General features: G+C 53.1%; 3 protein-coding genes across 3 annotated transcripts; 2 read left to right on the top strand and 1 right to left on the bottom strand.

The window, feature by feature from the left end:
* Positions 1–688: 688 nt before the first annotated feature.
* Positions 689–1,426, bottom strand: CC77DRAFT_1056501 (hypothetical protein; the record flags this gene model as incomplete). Its single annotated transcript, XM_018527917.1, has 1 exon — positions 689–1,426. One exon carries the CDS (start codon positions 1,424–1,426, stop codon positions 689–691), a length of 738 nt encoding a protein of 245 aa, XP_018391851.1.
* Positions 1,427–2,067: 641 nt separating this feature from the next.
* On the top strand, positions 2,068–3,216 carry CC77DRAFT_48554 (hypothetical protein). Its single transcript, XM_018531871.1, has one exon. The coding sequence runs from the start codon at positions 2,131–2,133 to the stop codon at positions 2,809–2,811; it is 681 nt and encodes a 226-aa protein (XP_018391850.1). The 5' UTR covers positions 2,068–2,130; the 3' UTR covers positions 2,812–3,216.
* Positions 3,217–4,525: 1,309 nt separating this feature from the next.
* On the top strand, positions 4,526–11,482 carry CC77DRAFT_1004379 (DUF221-domain-containing protein; the record flags this gene model as incomplete). The annotated part of the gene is made up of 6 exons (XM_018523263.1): positions 4,526–8,117; positions 8,420–8,477; positions 8,717–8,782; positions 8,853–10,186; positions 10,239–10,637; positions 10,686–11,482. The coding sequence occupies 6 exons, from the start codon at positions 4,526–4,528 to the stop codon at positions 11,480–11,482; spliced, it is 6,246 nt and encodes a 2,081-aa protein (XP_018391849.1).
* Positions 11,483–11,506: the final 24 nt, after the last annotated feature.

The following is an 11,506-nucleotide window of genomic DNA, read 5'->3' as shown; positions in this document are numbered from 1 at the left end:
CAGATTATTGCGCACGAGCCCGTTTGAGTCGGGTGTACCGATCCGCCACTACCCCTTCGTTGATCGACATGTATCTTAATTGCACCTCACGTTGAGTTTTTACCTCGTCATACCCCTCCTTCTCCGGGCAATCGACATGGTTCAAATTTCGTTGTACTCGTCAAATTTCTCCTTACTTGCAGCCGCATCTTCCTACATTCCCGTCCATCACACTCACCACTACAAATGCACAACTGGATACCTCACAACACAAATCGACGAAGAACAACCCAGTCTTTTCATAATCTTCTGATCAAGCATGTGCATGGCATATTTCAGCCTGGCTGCCATCTAATACTTTACCCAAAGACCATGCCGTTGCGGTCAAAATAGTGACAGCCTGGTGACATATCGCATCGTCAACCCATCAACGCCAAATAATTTTCCCGCCTCGACTTTCACTTCAGAAATCAAAAGTAGCGCAAGCCATCATCATGGCCGTTTGTCCATGAGCGAACATGGTCCTGGAACCCCGGCCCACTCTATCGAGCGAACCAGTCGTTGCATCTGCAGAGCAAGTGGTGCCAGATGACACGGTCCGATCGGGTATGTTTGCCGGGCTTTTATATGACGATCCATGATCCATCTCGCCGTGCGAGAATACGGTTGACCAGTTCCTCTCGCCCGCCATCTAGTATAAGCCTCGTGTTCACGCCGCGTCCTGCTTCTCAACTATGCTATCTATCGCCATCGACCGAGTGGAAGGAGTAGTTGGTGTCGGCGGTGCCTTTGCTTCAGCCTTGACGGGAGTAATTTGAGGCTGCGGCTGTGGCGGTGACTGTAGTTGCCCCGCGGGCATACTCTGAGTAGGCGATAAGGACATGGAAGCGTCGTCCTCGGTGGGTTCATTCTCTTCTCCGATTATCTCGTCTACTTCTCGCAGCCAGTTGGCTTTGAGGACCTCCATGGGAGGATCCAGGTCGCCAGGTTTCCCACCGCGTCGAGCCTCTGCTGCAGTCATCTTCCTCTCCCCGCGTTTGTGAGGGTGAAAGTGCATGCGTCGGAGGTGGCTTGCGGCATTGTAGCATTCGTTGTACCTCTTTCCAGTCTGGCATGCCTTACAGTTGGCCAGGAATGACTTGTCGGGTGAAGTGTCGATGGTCACCCAGACTTTACGTACTTTTTTGTGGACGCGGTTGGTATGACGTCGCAGCTCATGCTCACTGCGGAAGCCATCGGGATAGTCCGAGCAGACGGGGCACTTTAGTCGCAATACTCTGCGTGATGGAGGTTTGGAGCCCGCTTCGAATGTCGGTGAAGTGTTAGGCGTAGTCTCAACGCTTGGTGCTGTCACAATGGTTTCCCTTGGGGCTGGAGCTGGCTCTATTGGTTCGCTAGCTTTGGTATCCGTGACGGTAGGGGTATTGGTCGGCGCATCTTCTTTCATCCTGGCTCTGGTTCTTGTTGGAGGCATAAACCTGACGGTACTTGATAATGTCCAGATAGGATCCGGCCAGGCTGGAATACTGTTGTTCTGTGCGATTCTGTCCCGCGGTCCGATACAGTCGAACGTTGGGGAGGCTCGCTTGGTGGGGCGAGTATTATCGCTCTAACGGCAGCTAAATCCGACAGGTTTAGAGAATGGCAAGTGGAATCCTGGGGTACTAGGGACGTGTGATGTGTTTCCAAGTCGATCAGGGAAGCGCGGGGGGCCAGGCAGCAAGATATCCCGATTTTCGCTGGGCCCAGTGGAGTGCGCACGAGGCTGGAATGGCGCAGTCAGCCTCGTTTCCCATCGTGAGTGGGCGAGCCTTGAGCTGCAAGCCACGCTATAAACGGCAAGCTGGCGAGCTGGGTGCTTATTGGATCTGCTGCCTCAGGCTGAACGACTTCTGCTGAGTGCCATGGCGAATCAAGTGACGGAACCCTGTAAAGCTGGGCCAGATAATCAAAAGGAACGAAGGATGCCGCCAAAACCCTGCTCGGATCATTCCGCCTCGCGACGAACTGCAAGTCCAAGAGCGCGGAGGGTGTCGGGCTTGCTAGGGGGAGCGAGCTGTCGTGGTTCATGGCTGGATCATGCTTTTCCTATTTAGAAGTTCCGGTCGCGACCGAATCTCGCAACACCGAACCTAGACATTGACAATTCACATGGCATCATCACCCGACATCAGTACATCCCTTCTAGATGCTTCTGGCAAGATGGCATCAGCATCTACCGCCCTTTGCTCTCGTCTTTTTCCTTGTTCAGCCTTGCTCCGGCCAAGTACCGGAAGACGCCTTTTTGGCTGGCTCAAGCGGAGCCGAGGTTTTGGGCGAATCAGCGACCGAAGGAATTTGCTTGCTTTACGAGGAGTCGCCGATTCAACGACCCAATTGGTGCTTCGTCAAGCCTCGATTCCAGCTGTAGAGGCATCGTCTGCACCTAGGAAGCACGACGTCTCCGTCATTCTCGATCGGCTGCAGCCTTCTTCAACTGGCTCATGTTGGTCTTGCGCTCTCCGTCTTGCACGTCTGAGCAGGTGGGGCGCAATTCGACTGTACGAAGGCATTGATCCTTCGCCTTGCTCAAGTCAGACTAGGTTGCCAGCTTCGATATGCGGTATATGGGCACTACACGTAAGATCGGTCCACACCTGGTTTGAGGCTGACGTCCAACAGCCACGAAACTTTATCCACCGTCTGGCATGTGAGGACCCTACCGCGGGCATGGTACCCATCTTGGCTGCCATCAGAGCATTGACCGCGAAACATCAGACATGCTTTGTTGAACCAATGCCAATTGCGATATGCCTTGCCTTGAGGCATGCCATGGAGATGATTTCTGTTTGATTCGCTTCTGACGTTGTTCCGATGCTACTCTGACAGGCTTCAGCGCGCTACATGTCAGCCTTCCCGCCCGACGCTCAACGCACGCGCCCTACGTAGGTAAAAGGTGCGAGAAACGCTTATCGATTCGTAAGCCTTCTAGCCTGCATAGGGCTGGATCCACGTTTCAGGTCTCGAAAAGCCTGTCACTTTTGTGAAGTACAGGAAAAACCAACGGTCGCAATGCGATCGAGGCTTGCGTACTCTTTCGACTTGATCCTTTGCATGAAGACTGCTTCTAGCTGCATAGATCAACAAGTTTTAGCAGATGGGTAGACTCTTGGCTCTTGATTCGCTCATGTCTAGTCGCACTGGTCAACCAGTTGATTCTCGGCTTGCCCCTCTCTCCGAACCAAGTGTCGCTTTTTCCCTCAGCCTCACGCCACGGAGGCGGGCATAGTACAGTACAACTAACACGGCCGATGTGGGCCATGGCTATCCTGTTCCGTAGCCAGGAAGCAGTGCAACGAACGGTCAGTCTTTCGGAAGAAGAGCTGAGCATATAGCTCGCATTCTACTATGTACGATCGATTTAGCCCGCCGGAGCGATAGTCGCACTTGCTCACATGGTGCCCAATAATGCGTCTTGGTCGTTTGGTGACACGTCTATGGGGACGTCATGGAGATTCTAGATATGACAAACAGCTTCCTTCTGGACACTACCTCCATCCAGATGCCATTATCTACCAAATTTACCCAGAACACTGCTCTGTATCAACCCATGTACAAACCTATGAGCGCCACGGAGTAGCTGGTGATACGATGAGTGGGAGATGATCAAATCGGCTCTCCAAATGCAAACCAGGCATCTTAGCACGACGTTTGGTAGAGATACACAAGGGATCCCCAATGCCAGCCATGTATGTCTGGAGACAATCGCGTGTCTAATAGCCTCTATCGCATGTACTCCTGATACAAGATCTGGTCATGTGCTGAGAGCAGATGTTTTTGTGCGTTCAGAATCTTCGTGGAGAGAGTGTTGTTATCCACGCATGTCCTGTCCTTTACATGTGAGCATCACTCGTCGCGACGAGCATTTAGCCTACTCTAAGGTACTGCCGTTGATGCTAAGACAGGGAAAGACAAGCCGCTACCAAAGTGTCGGTACTGTTGGACGCCTGAAGTTTTTCGGCGTGCTGGAGCCGACTAACTCGTCTGAAAAGGCCATGCATGACCACATGCCTTTCACAGCAGAGAATGCGATGTTGGGGAGCAAGGATTTGGCGTCCGCGTGTTGGCTTACCTAGGTCATCCCCTGTAGCAAGACTGATACTTTGTGCTTAGTGAGAGATGCTCGAGTGGACAGTCAAGACGTGATTCCGTACGTCTCGCAACAAAGTCGATGTCCGCGTTGGCGAGTTGGATACGTGAGAGACAAAGCTAAGAAGCCGTTGGACACGGACCCACTGTTGACGTTTGGGTGACAAACAGGGGTGCAGGCGATCATGCTCTCCACCCGAGGCCAAATCTCTGGACAGCAACGAGCCGCTCCTGCTCACCCCACATATGATTTCATACCCTCGCTGGAGAGCGACCTAGGACATTCACGTGAGCATCTCGTCGCGACGTCGCCTGGCTGCGATACCACGGTCACAGCCGCACCTCTGCTCTGCGCAGCCGTCGTCATCGCCATGCGACCCCCTGGCCGTTCGAGGTGACATAGGCGCTATCTCAAGAAATGTCAGTACCGTCCAGCCATGGCCGGCCCTCGGGAGACTCGGACCGCTGGACAACCTCCTCCCACACGTACATTGCCAGCAACTCGGGCGCATACACAGACAATGGCGAGGGGAGCTCGTCCCCGCGGCGAAGCCAAGATTCGCGGCCCGGCACAGGTGCAACCAACGGCCTGGGAGGAAGCGCAGCATCGGCGAACCTGCTGGCTAGGGACTCGGTGCACGAAGAAGACTTTGCGCGCCGGAAGCAGCGCGTGAGGAGATCTGGCGGCTTTCTCCTTGATTCAAACTTCTCAAGCGGGCCACGGCAGCGCCACGCCAACCACGAGGCTCGCGGGGAGGACAAAGGAGGCAAGCGCAGCTCGCGACACTATGGCGCCCACGAGAAGGAGGCAGGAAGCTCGCCGCTGTCGCGAGAGGTGCAGCGAGACGGCCTCAGTCCTGCTGCCCCCGGCGCAGCATCCCGCATCGACTTTGCCGATTCACAGGACCGACACGACGAGCGCATGCGCATCGGCAAGACGAGGAGGAGTGCATACGATATGCCGTCCACGGCCCATGACCGCGATCCCTCGCCCAACACTGCGCCGCCGCGGCAGGCCATTGATCCGAACCAGCTGGTACACATGGCCCTGAACCTGAGCGAGAGCCGGAGGAGACATACCAACACTGGCCAGCTTCTGTCGTCCCAGCCACGCGTCGCCTCTGGTTCGCAACGCGAAGGCAGCTTCTCCAACTATGGCGCTGGCGGCAGTCTGAAGCACTATCTCAACGAGCAACGGCGGACGTCACGCAACATATCTCCAATGGGCAAGAGCTCTCCTACCCGCCACATGTCTACCTCGATGCAGAGAAGCGGATCCATTGCCTTTCCCACGTCCCAGAACATCAACCCCTCAGCTGCCACGCTTGCACGAGTAGAAAAGGCCCGCGCATACATCGAGCTCCGCATTGAGTACCTCCGACTACTGGAATTCCTCCCGCCCCTGAAGCCCGATGCGAACGCCCCAGGCAATTTTGTCTTCACGTCGACCAACAGTCCAGGCAGTCCCCAAGCGCAGCTCACTCGTGTGCCGTCTCATGCTGGCAAACAATATGAGCTCGGCCGGCCGTACAACCCTCTGCAATACATTCGAAACCGCCGGAGCAGGGCTCGGGAGCGCGTGACGCTCCATCACTCGTCAGAAGAATTCGAGGATGTCGAGCAGGTACGCGAATGGGTGGATCGTGTGGAGCAACAGGCCAAACGAGCCGGCTATCGTCGAGACGATGCGGTACAGCTTCCCAAAATCCATCACGATCACGAAGTGGGACCAGCGCCCCAGAAGCCTGCAAGACCTCACAAAGGCTGGATCTTCAGCCCACAAGAGTTGCTTGCGGATGCACACTGGTTGGAGCAAGACGACAACAAAATGCTGGTAGAAAACCGCTATGGCCGAAGGGTCTACCCACCCAAGGAGGTGCAGCAGAAAGACTTTCTCTCACCACGCGCAAGCAAAGAATACTCTGGGGACCGAAGAAAGAGCTGGGTCGATGGCTTCCCCAGCATCGCAGTTGATCACACGACAGGTGATGAAAGCGACAAGGGCAGCGAACGTGGGCGCAAGCGAAGGCTACTTCCAGCGCTGCGCACTGACAGTCCGAGAGGAGGCAAACATTCGAGGCGGGGCTCGCGACTGCGCAGCCATGACGATAGCGACAGTTCAGAGTCGGAATCCGATACCAGGAGACGGAAAGCTCGTATTGTCACTGATCCAGATCACAACATCGGTCCGCTGGCCTTGCTTCTCGAGCAACAAGCTAGACAGTCGCTGAGCGAAGCCAGGCCACCCCCTGACTTCACGCCAGATACACCAAACAAGTGGGGTCGCAACGGAGACGTTACCTCCGAAAGCAAGCCTTCCCGAGACTCGCTGGAAGTTCCCCGACCTACAAATGGCTTTGCATTTATCAAGGATCGTGGCAACTTCAAGATGCCGCCAAAGCCTCGTAAGAACCCTAATCTATCCATCGATGATCCGGAGCCTCGATCATCTTTTGATGATCAGGACAGCACGGCACCAAACACTCCACATGCCAAACGGTTCCCGCATATTGGCAGCGACTTATCACCGCCTCCAAGCCGATCCGAATCACAAACAAGGAAAGCAAAACGAGGCAAGTTCAACACTATCTTTCATTCGCATGAGCACAATGAAGACCACAAGCACGAATTGCGTCCGGACTCTGCTGGAACAGACAGGAAAGGAAGATCGCGGCAGACCAGTGAGGAAACGCCAGACGACAAACATATCGGCACAGCCATTTTAGCAGCTCCCGGTGCTGTCATGAATCTACTCGGTCACCGCAAGAACGATAGTGTCAGTAGCTTGCCTAGTCCGGACAAGCTCCGCCGCCGAGATACCCAAGAGCCGCATTCTGCTGTCACTCGATTCTTCAAGGGCGTGAAGAACGAGGGTACAAAAGTCGGTGACATCATCTTCAGAAGAGACCGAGCCGATGACTCTGACGCGGACACCATGTCCGACCGTAACTCTGTCGACTTTGATGACGACGGTCCGGTCAAAACCAAGCATACCAAGCGGCCCCCGATCAGTCGAACCGTCACGGCAGGTACAGATGGTAGCATCACAAACAAAGAACGTAGCCATCTGGAACTGCCCTCGTTCCGGCCGGTCCACACGATTGCCGACGAAAACTCGGATTATGAGCATCACATCTCACGCCAGGCACGAGAGCAAAAGAACAGTCGCTCGCCTCGGGTCGATCGACTATTACCACCACGCATGGATCTGGGCACGATATCTGGAAATTCTTCCACGGGGTCTCTCACTCTTACGCGTAGCCACAGCCAGGAGCGAATCAATCAAGTGCTCGCTCGGCCTGGTGGTGACATGGCGGGTCTGCCACCTACTGGACTAAGAGACGCAAACAGGCAGCGCAGTAGCTCTCGACCTGGCCTTAACGGTAGACATTGGAGCATCGCCGACGGTGACGATAATGCCGTTGATCGGAACAAGAACGATGCGAACACAGTCACTCAGGCAGACATCGCTCGCGTCCGCGCACTCTTTCTCTGCTCAGGTGTCAAAGCGAGAGAGATTACACGACGAGCGAATTCTACAAGAGAACCGCCTCCCGACTTTCTTTCGCGCGCTGCCGCTACATCAAAAATGAAAATCTACCCTGTGCCGCGCAAGGAAGAACATGTTCTTGCCGCGCGCATACTAGTCAAGGACCTAGAGTCGTCGACCAAGGCTTTACAGACTTCGCTTGAGAGCTTCCGTGACAAAGCCATCCAGCAACTCACAAACCAGATTTCGGCTTTGCAATCTACGGTTGACTCAGACCTTATGCCGCGTATTCTAGAAAGCGGAGACAAAGCTGTGCGCATCACAAGTGAGGTATCTGGACAAGGTCCATTACAAGTTAAGCAAATCACAGACGAGATAGACCGCATGATTCGCACGCGCAAACGTAGAATGCGCTGGGTTCGGGGATTTGGATGGATGCTGGTCGAGTGGGCTCTTGTTGCACTCATGTGGTGTCTATGGCTTATTGTTGTGCTCGTCGGGTCCGTCAAGAGAGTGTTTGGTGTGGCCATGGGAGTGATCCGGTGGCTGCTGTGGCTCTAGGTGTGCCCAGCAGTATTTCATTTGTTTCCTTGCATATGAGGATGTTAGGTGTTCCTGAACATCTCTCGCCTACGGAGTTTTGGGTCATGGGCAGCTCGACCGGTTTGGATACCGTGATACCACGCGTTTTAGAATGTTGTATGAATATTGGAAGGATTCATCTTGCTTTACATGGCGCACATAGATTTGTAATAACTTTAATTGAGTTCAAGATATGTACACCGCTCGCGCTGACTGCCTAAATCCTTCAAATACTTTCAGTGTCTGAAAAGACACGTATGTTCTTGGTGTTGTTGGTTTTCGAGGTTGCTGTTTCAAGGTGAGTCGCACTTGTCTAGACCGATCCGCGCCACATGGCTGGGGCTGGGCGCCTGAACGCGTCGACGTCATAGGCGTCTTTGCTTGACAAGCTTCACCCTGCCCTCTCCACAACACTAATCAAACACAGGCAGAAGCGTGCAAAGCTTCCGCGTCACATCGTCTTCCGTTTTGCCAATCTCCGACCCTCTGCCCTGTATCGACATGAGACATTACTAGTTATCTCTTGTTCGACCACAGATATCAGAGATGGATTTCCAGACAGTGTTCGTCGCCAAAGACAGTGGCACCAGCCATGTCCAGTCAGTACGTACCTGCATCTACAACCAGGCTTTACTCAAAGCACGTGTACTAACATACCCTGTCATAAGTCTAGCGGGCCATCTTCACTTGCAGCACTCGCTGCAGCTTTCATCCCTACGGCCATCATTGCAACTCTTTACATGGTCGCATTCGTGCTCATTAGGCATCGCTTTCCCAAAATCTATTCACCACGGACGTACATTGGCACCGTGCCAGAAAAGGATCGCACGCCATGTCCAAAATCGCCAGGTTACTTCGACTGGATTCACACTATGAGAACGGTTCCGGATAAGTTTGTGCTTTACCATCAGTCGCTTGATTCTTACCTGTTTCTTCGTTTCATGAGGACTTTGATATTCATCTGCATAATCGGCGCTCTCATTACCTGGCCTGTTCTTCTGCCTGCCAATTGGACTGGTGGCGGCAGCTCGAAAGAGCTTAATCGCTTTGGCATTGGCAATGTGAAGAACAAGGACCATCTCTATGCGCATGCTGTTGTGGCCTGGGTGTTCTTCAGTTTTGTCATGTTCACGGTTGCGCGGGAACGACTCTGGCTCATTGGACTACGGCAAGCATGGAACCTGTCAAAACCGAACGCAAAGAGGTTGTCTTCACGTACCGTACTGTACCTCTCGGCGCCTACTGCAGCTCTCGACGAGGGCAACATGCAGCGTTTTTTCGGAGAGGATGCAGTCAGAATTTGGCCTATCACTAAGGGTGAGAAACTGGTATCTCTCGTCTCGGAGAGGAACTCCAAGGTCGAAGAGTTGGAAAGCGCTGAGATGTCTCTGATCCTGAATGTTAACAAAGAAGTCGGAAAGAGCCACAATCGAAACATCAAGTACGAGCAACTGCCGAAGCAGATGAAGAAATCTTTGCGGCCTACTCACAAATCCAAGACACCAGTTGTTGGCAAGGAAGTTGACAGCATCAGCTATTATCGGGATCAGATCAGAGAAAAAGAGGACGATATCGAGAAGGCTCGCGAGTCGAATGAGACAGCCGAGAGTCTTGGTGGAGCTGCAGCAGTCTTTGTAGAGTTCCGCACGCAACCTGCGGCTCAGCGAGCGTACCAGCAGATCGCATCGGCTGACGTCCTTTCTCTTACGCCTCGCTTCGTCGGGACTACGCCCAACGAAGTTGTCTGGGCCAACTTAAATCTAGCACCTGCTCGTCGCATATCACAGAGTGGCGTCGCCCTGACTCTCGTAATCGCTACGATTGCGTTTTGGTCCATTCCAGTCGGCATAGTTGGTGCTCTTTCTAACGTTCAATATCTTGCCGAGAATTTTAAATGGCTCGCGTTTCTCAACAAGATTCCATCAGGGATTATGAGCCTTCTGAGTGGTCTACTCCCTCCACTGGTGCTAAGCGCGTTAGCCAGATATGTACCGAACATCTTCAGATGTAAGTGTTTTCCACTTGCCGATATTGCTGTTCTATAGCTTACACAGCACAGACATCTTTACTACCTTTGGAGAGCCGACCAAGACTGTCATTGAGATTAAGGTGCTGAAGTGGTACTTCGTTTTCCAGGTACTCCAAGTCTTCCTTGTGACAACACTCGCTTCGGGTGCTGCGGCAGTAGCATCACAAATTGTTCAAGACCCAAGCTCGGTACCTCAACTTCTTGCAGAGCGTCTGCCAAGGGCATCAAACACATACCTCGCGTACTTTGTCGTCCAAGCTTTGACTAATGCCCCGAGCAACATACTGAACTACACCGACGTTCTCTCGTTCTGGTTCTTTGACAAGTTATTTGACAAGACGCCTCGCCAGAAGTACAATAGCTACATCACAATGAGGGGCATGGCTTGGGGCAAGCTTTTCCCGAAGTATGGCAACTTTGTCATAATTGGTAAATTAACCTGGAAACATCGAGTGGCATATTACTGATCTCTCGCAGCAATCGTTTACGCCTGTATTGCACCTCTCGTTCTTGGCTTCGCCGCCATTGGCCTAGTGATATTCTACTGGAGTTATCGATACCAGCTATTATATACCGCACAGCCCAAGATTGACACCAAAGGACATGCCTATACGCTCTCTCTACAACAGATCCTTGTTGGAATCTACCTCGCTGAGATCTGTCTTATCGGTCTCTTCAGCTTACGCGACGCGACTGGTCCCTTAATCATGCTTGTCGTCCTACTCCTTGCTACGATCATGTTCAACTATACCACGAACCGCTACCTTGCTCCCCTCGAGCAGTTTTTACCTGCAGATCTTGCACTCGAATCTGAAGACGATGAGCAAGCACCACTGCTATCTTCCGCAGAGGAAGGCGAGTCGGATGCTTTGGAGCACGCAGAGTCAAGGATCAATCGTATAAGCGAACGGACACGCGTACCATCCAACGTTGTCTCACCACTGGCCCGCTTTCTGCAGCCACACGTCTTCGGTAGCCATACTGCCTTGAAGGCTTGGCTGCGCGATGGCGATTTTGACGAAGACGAAGAACCACAATACAGCGAAGAGGATCTGAAGAAGGCATATCTCAACCCAGCCTTCACCAGCAAGACGCCCATAGTCTGGTTGGCCAAGGACAGTATCGGTGCTAGTAAGCACGAGATCAGTGAGAACGAGAAAACTGGGTTGAAGGCTACCGACCAAGGTGCATGGGTTACAGGGGACGGGAAATTGAAATGGAGTGTGGACAACTTTGAGGAGCTGCCAGTGTTCAAGAAGGCTATCAAATGGTGATCTGCTTCTACACTAGGTGTTACC

Source organism: Alternaria alternata, assembly GCF_001642055.1.
Source record: "Alternaria alternata strain SRC1lrK2f unplaced genomic scaffold CC77scaffold_1, whole genome shotgun sequence".
NCBI classification, from domain to species: Eukaryota; Fungi; Ascomycota; class Dothideomycetes; order Pleosporales; family Pleosporaceae; genus Alternaria; species Alternaria alternata.
This window is presented reverse-complemented; position numbering and strand designations above follow the sequence as displayed.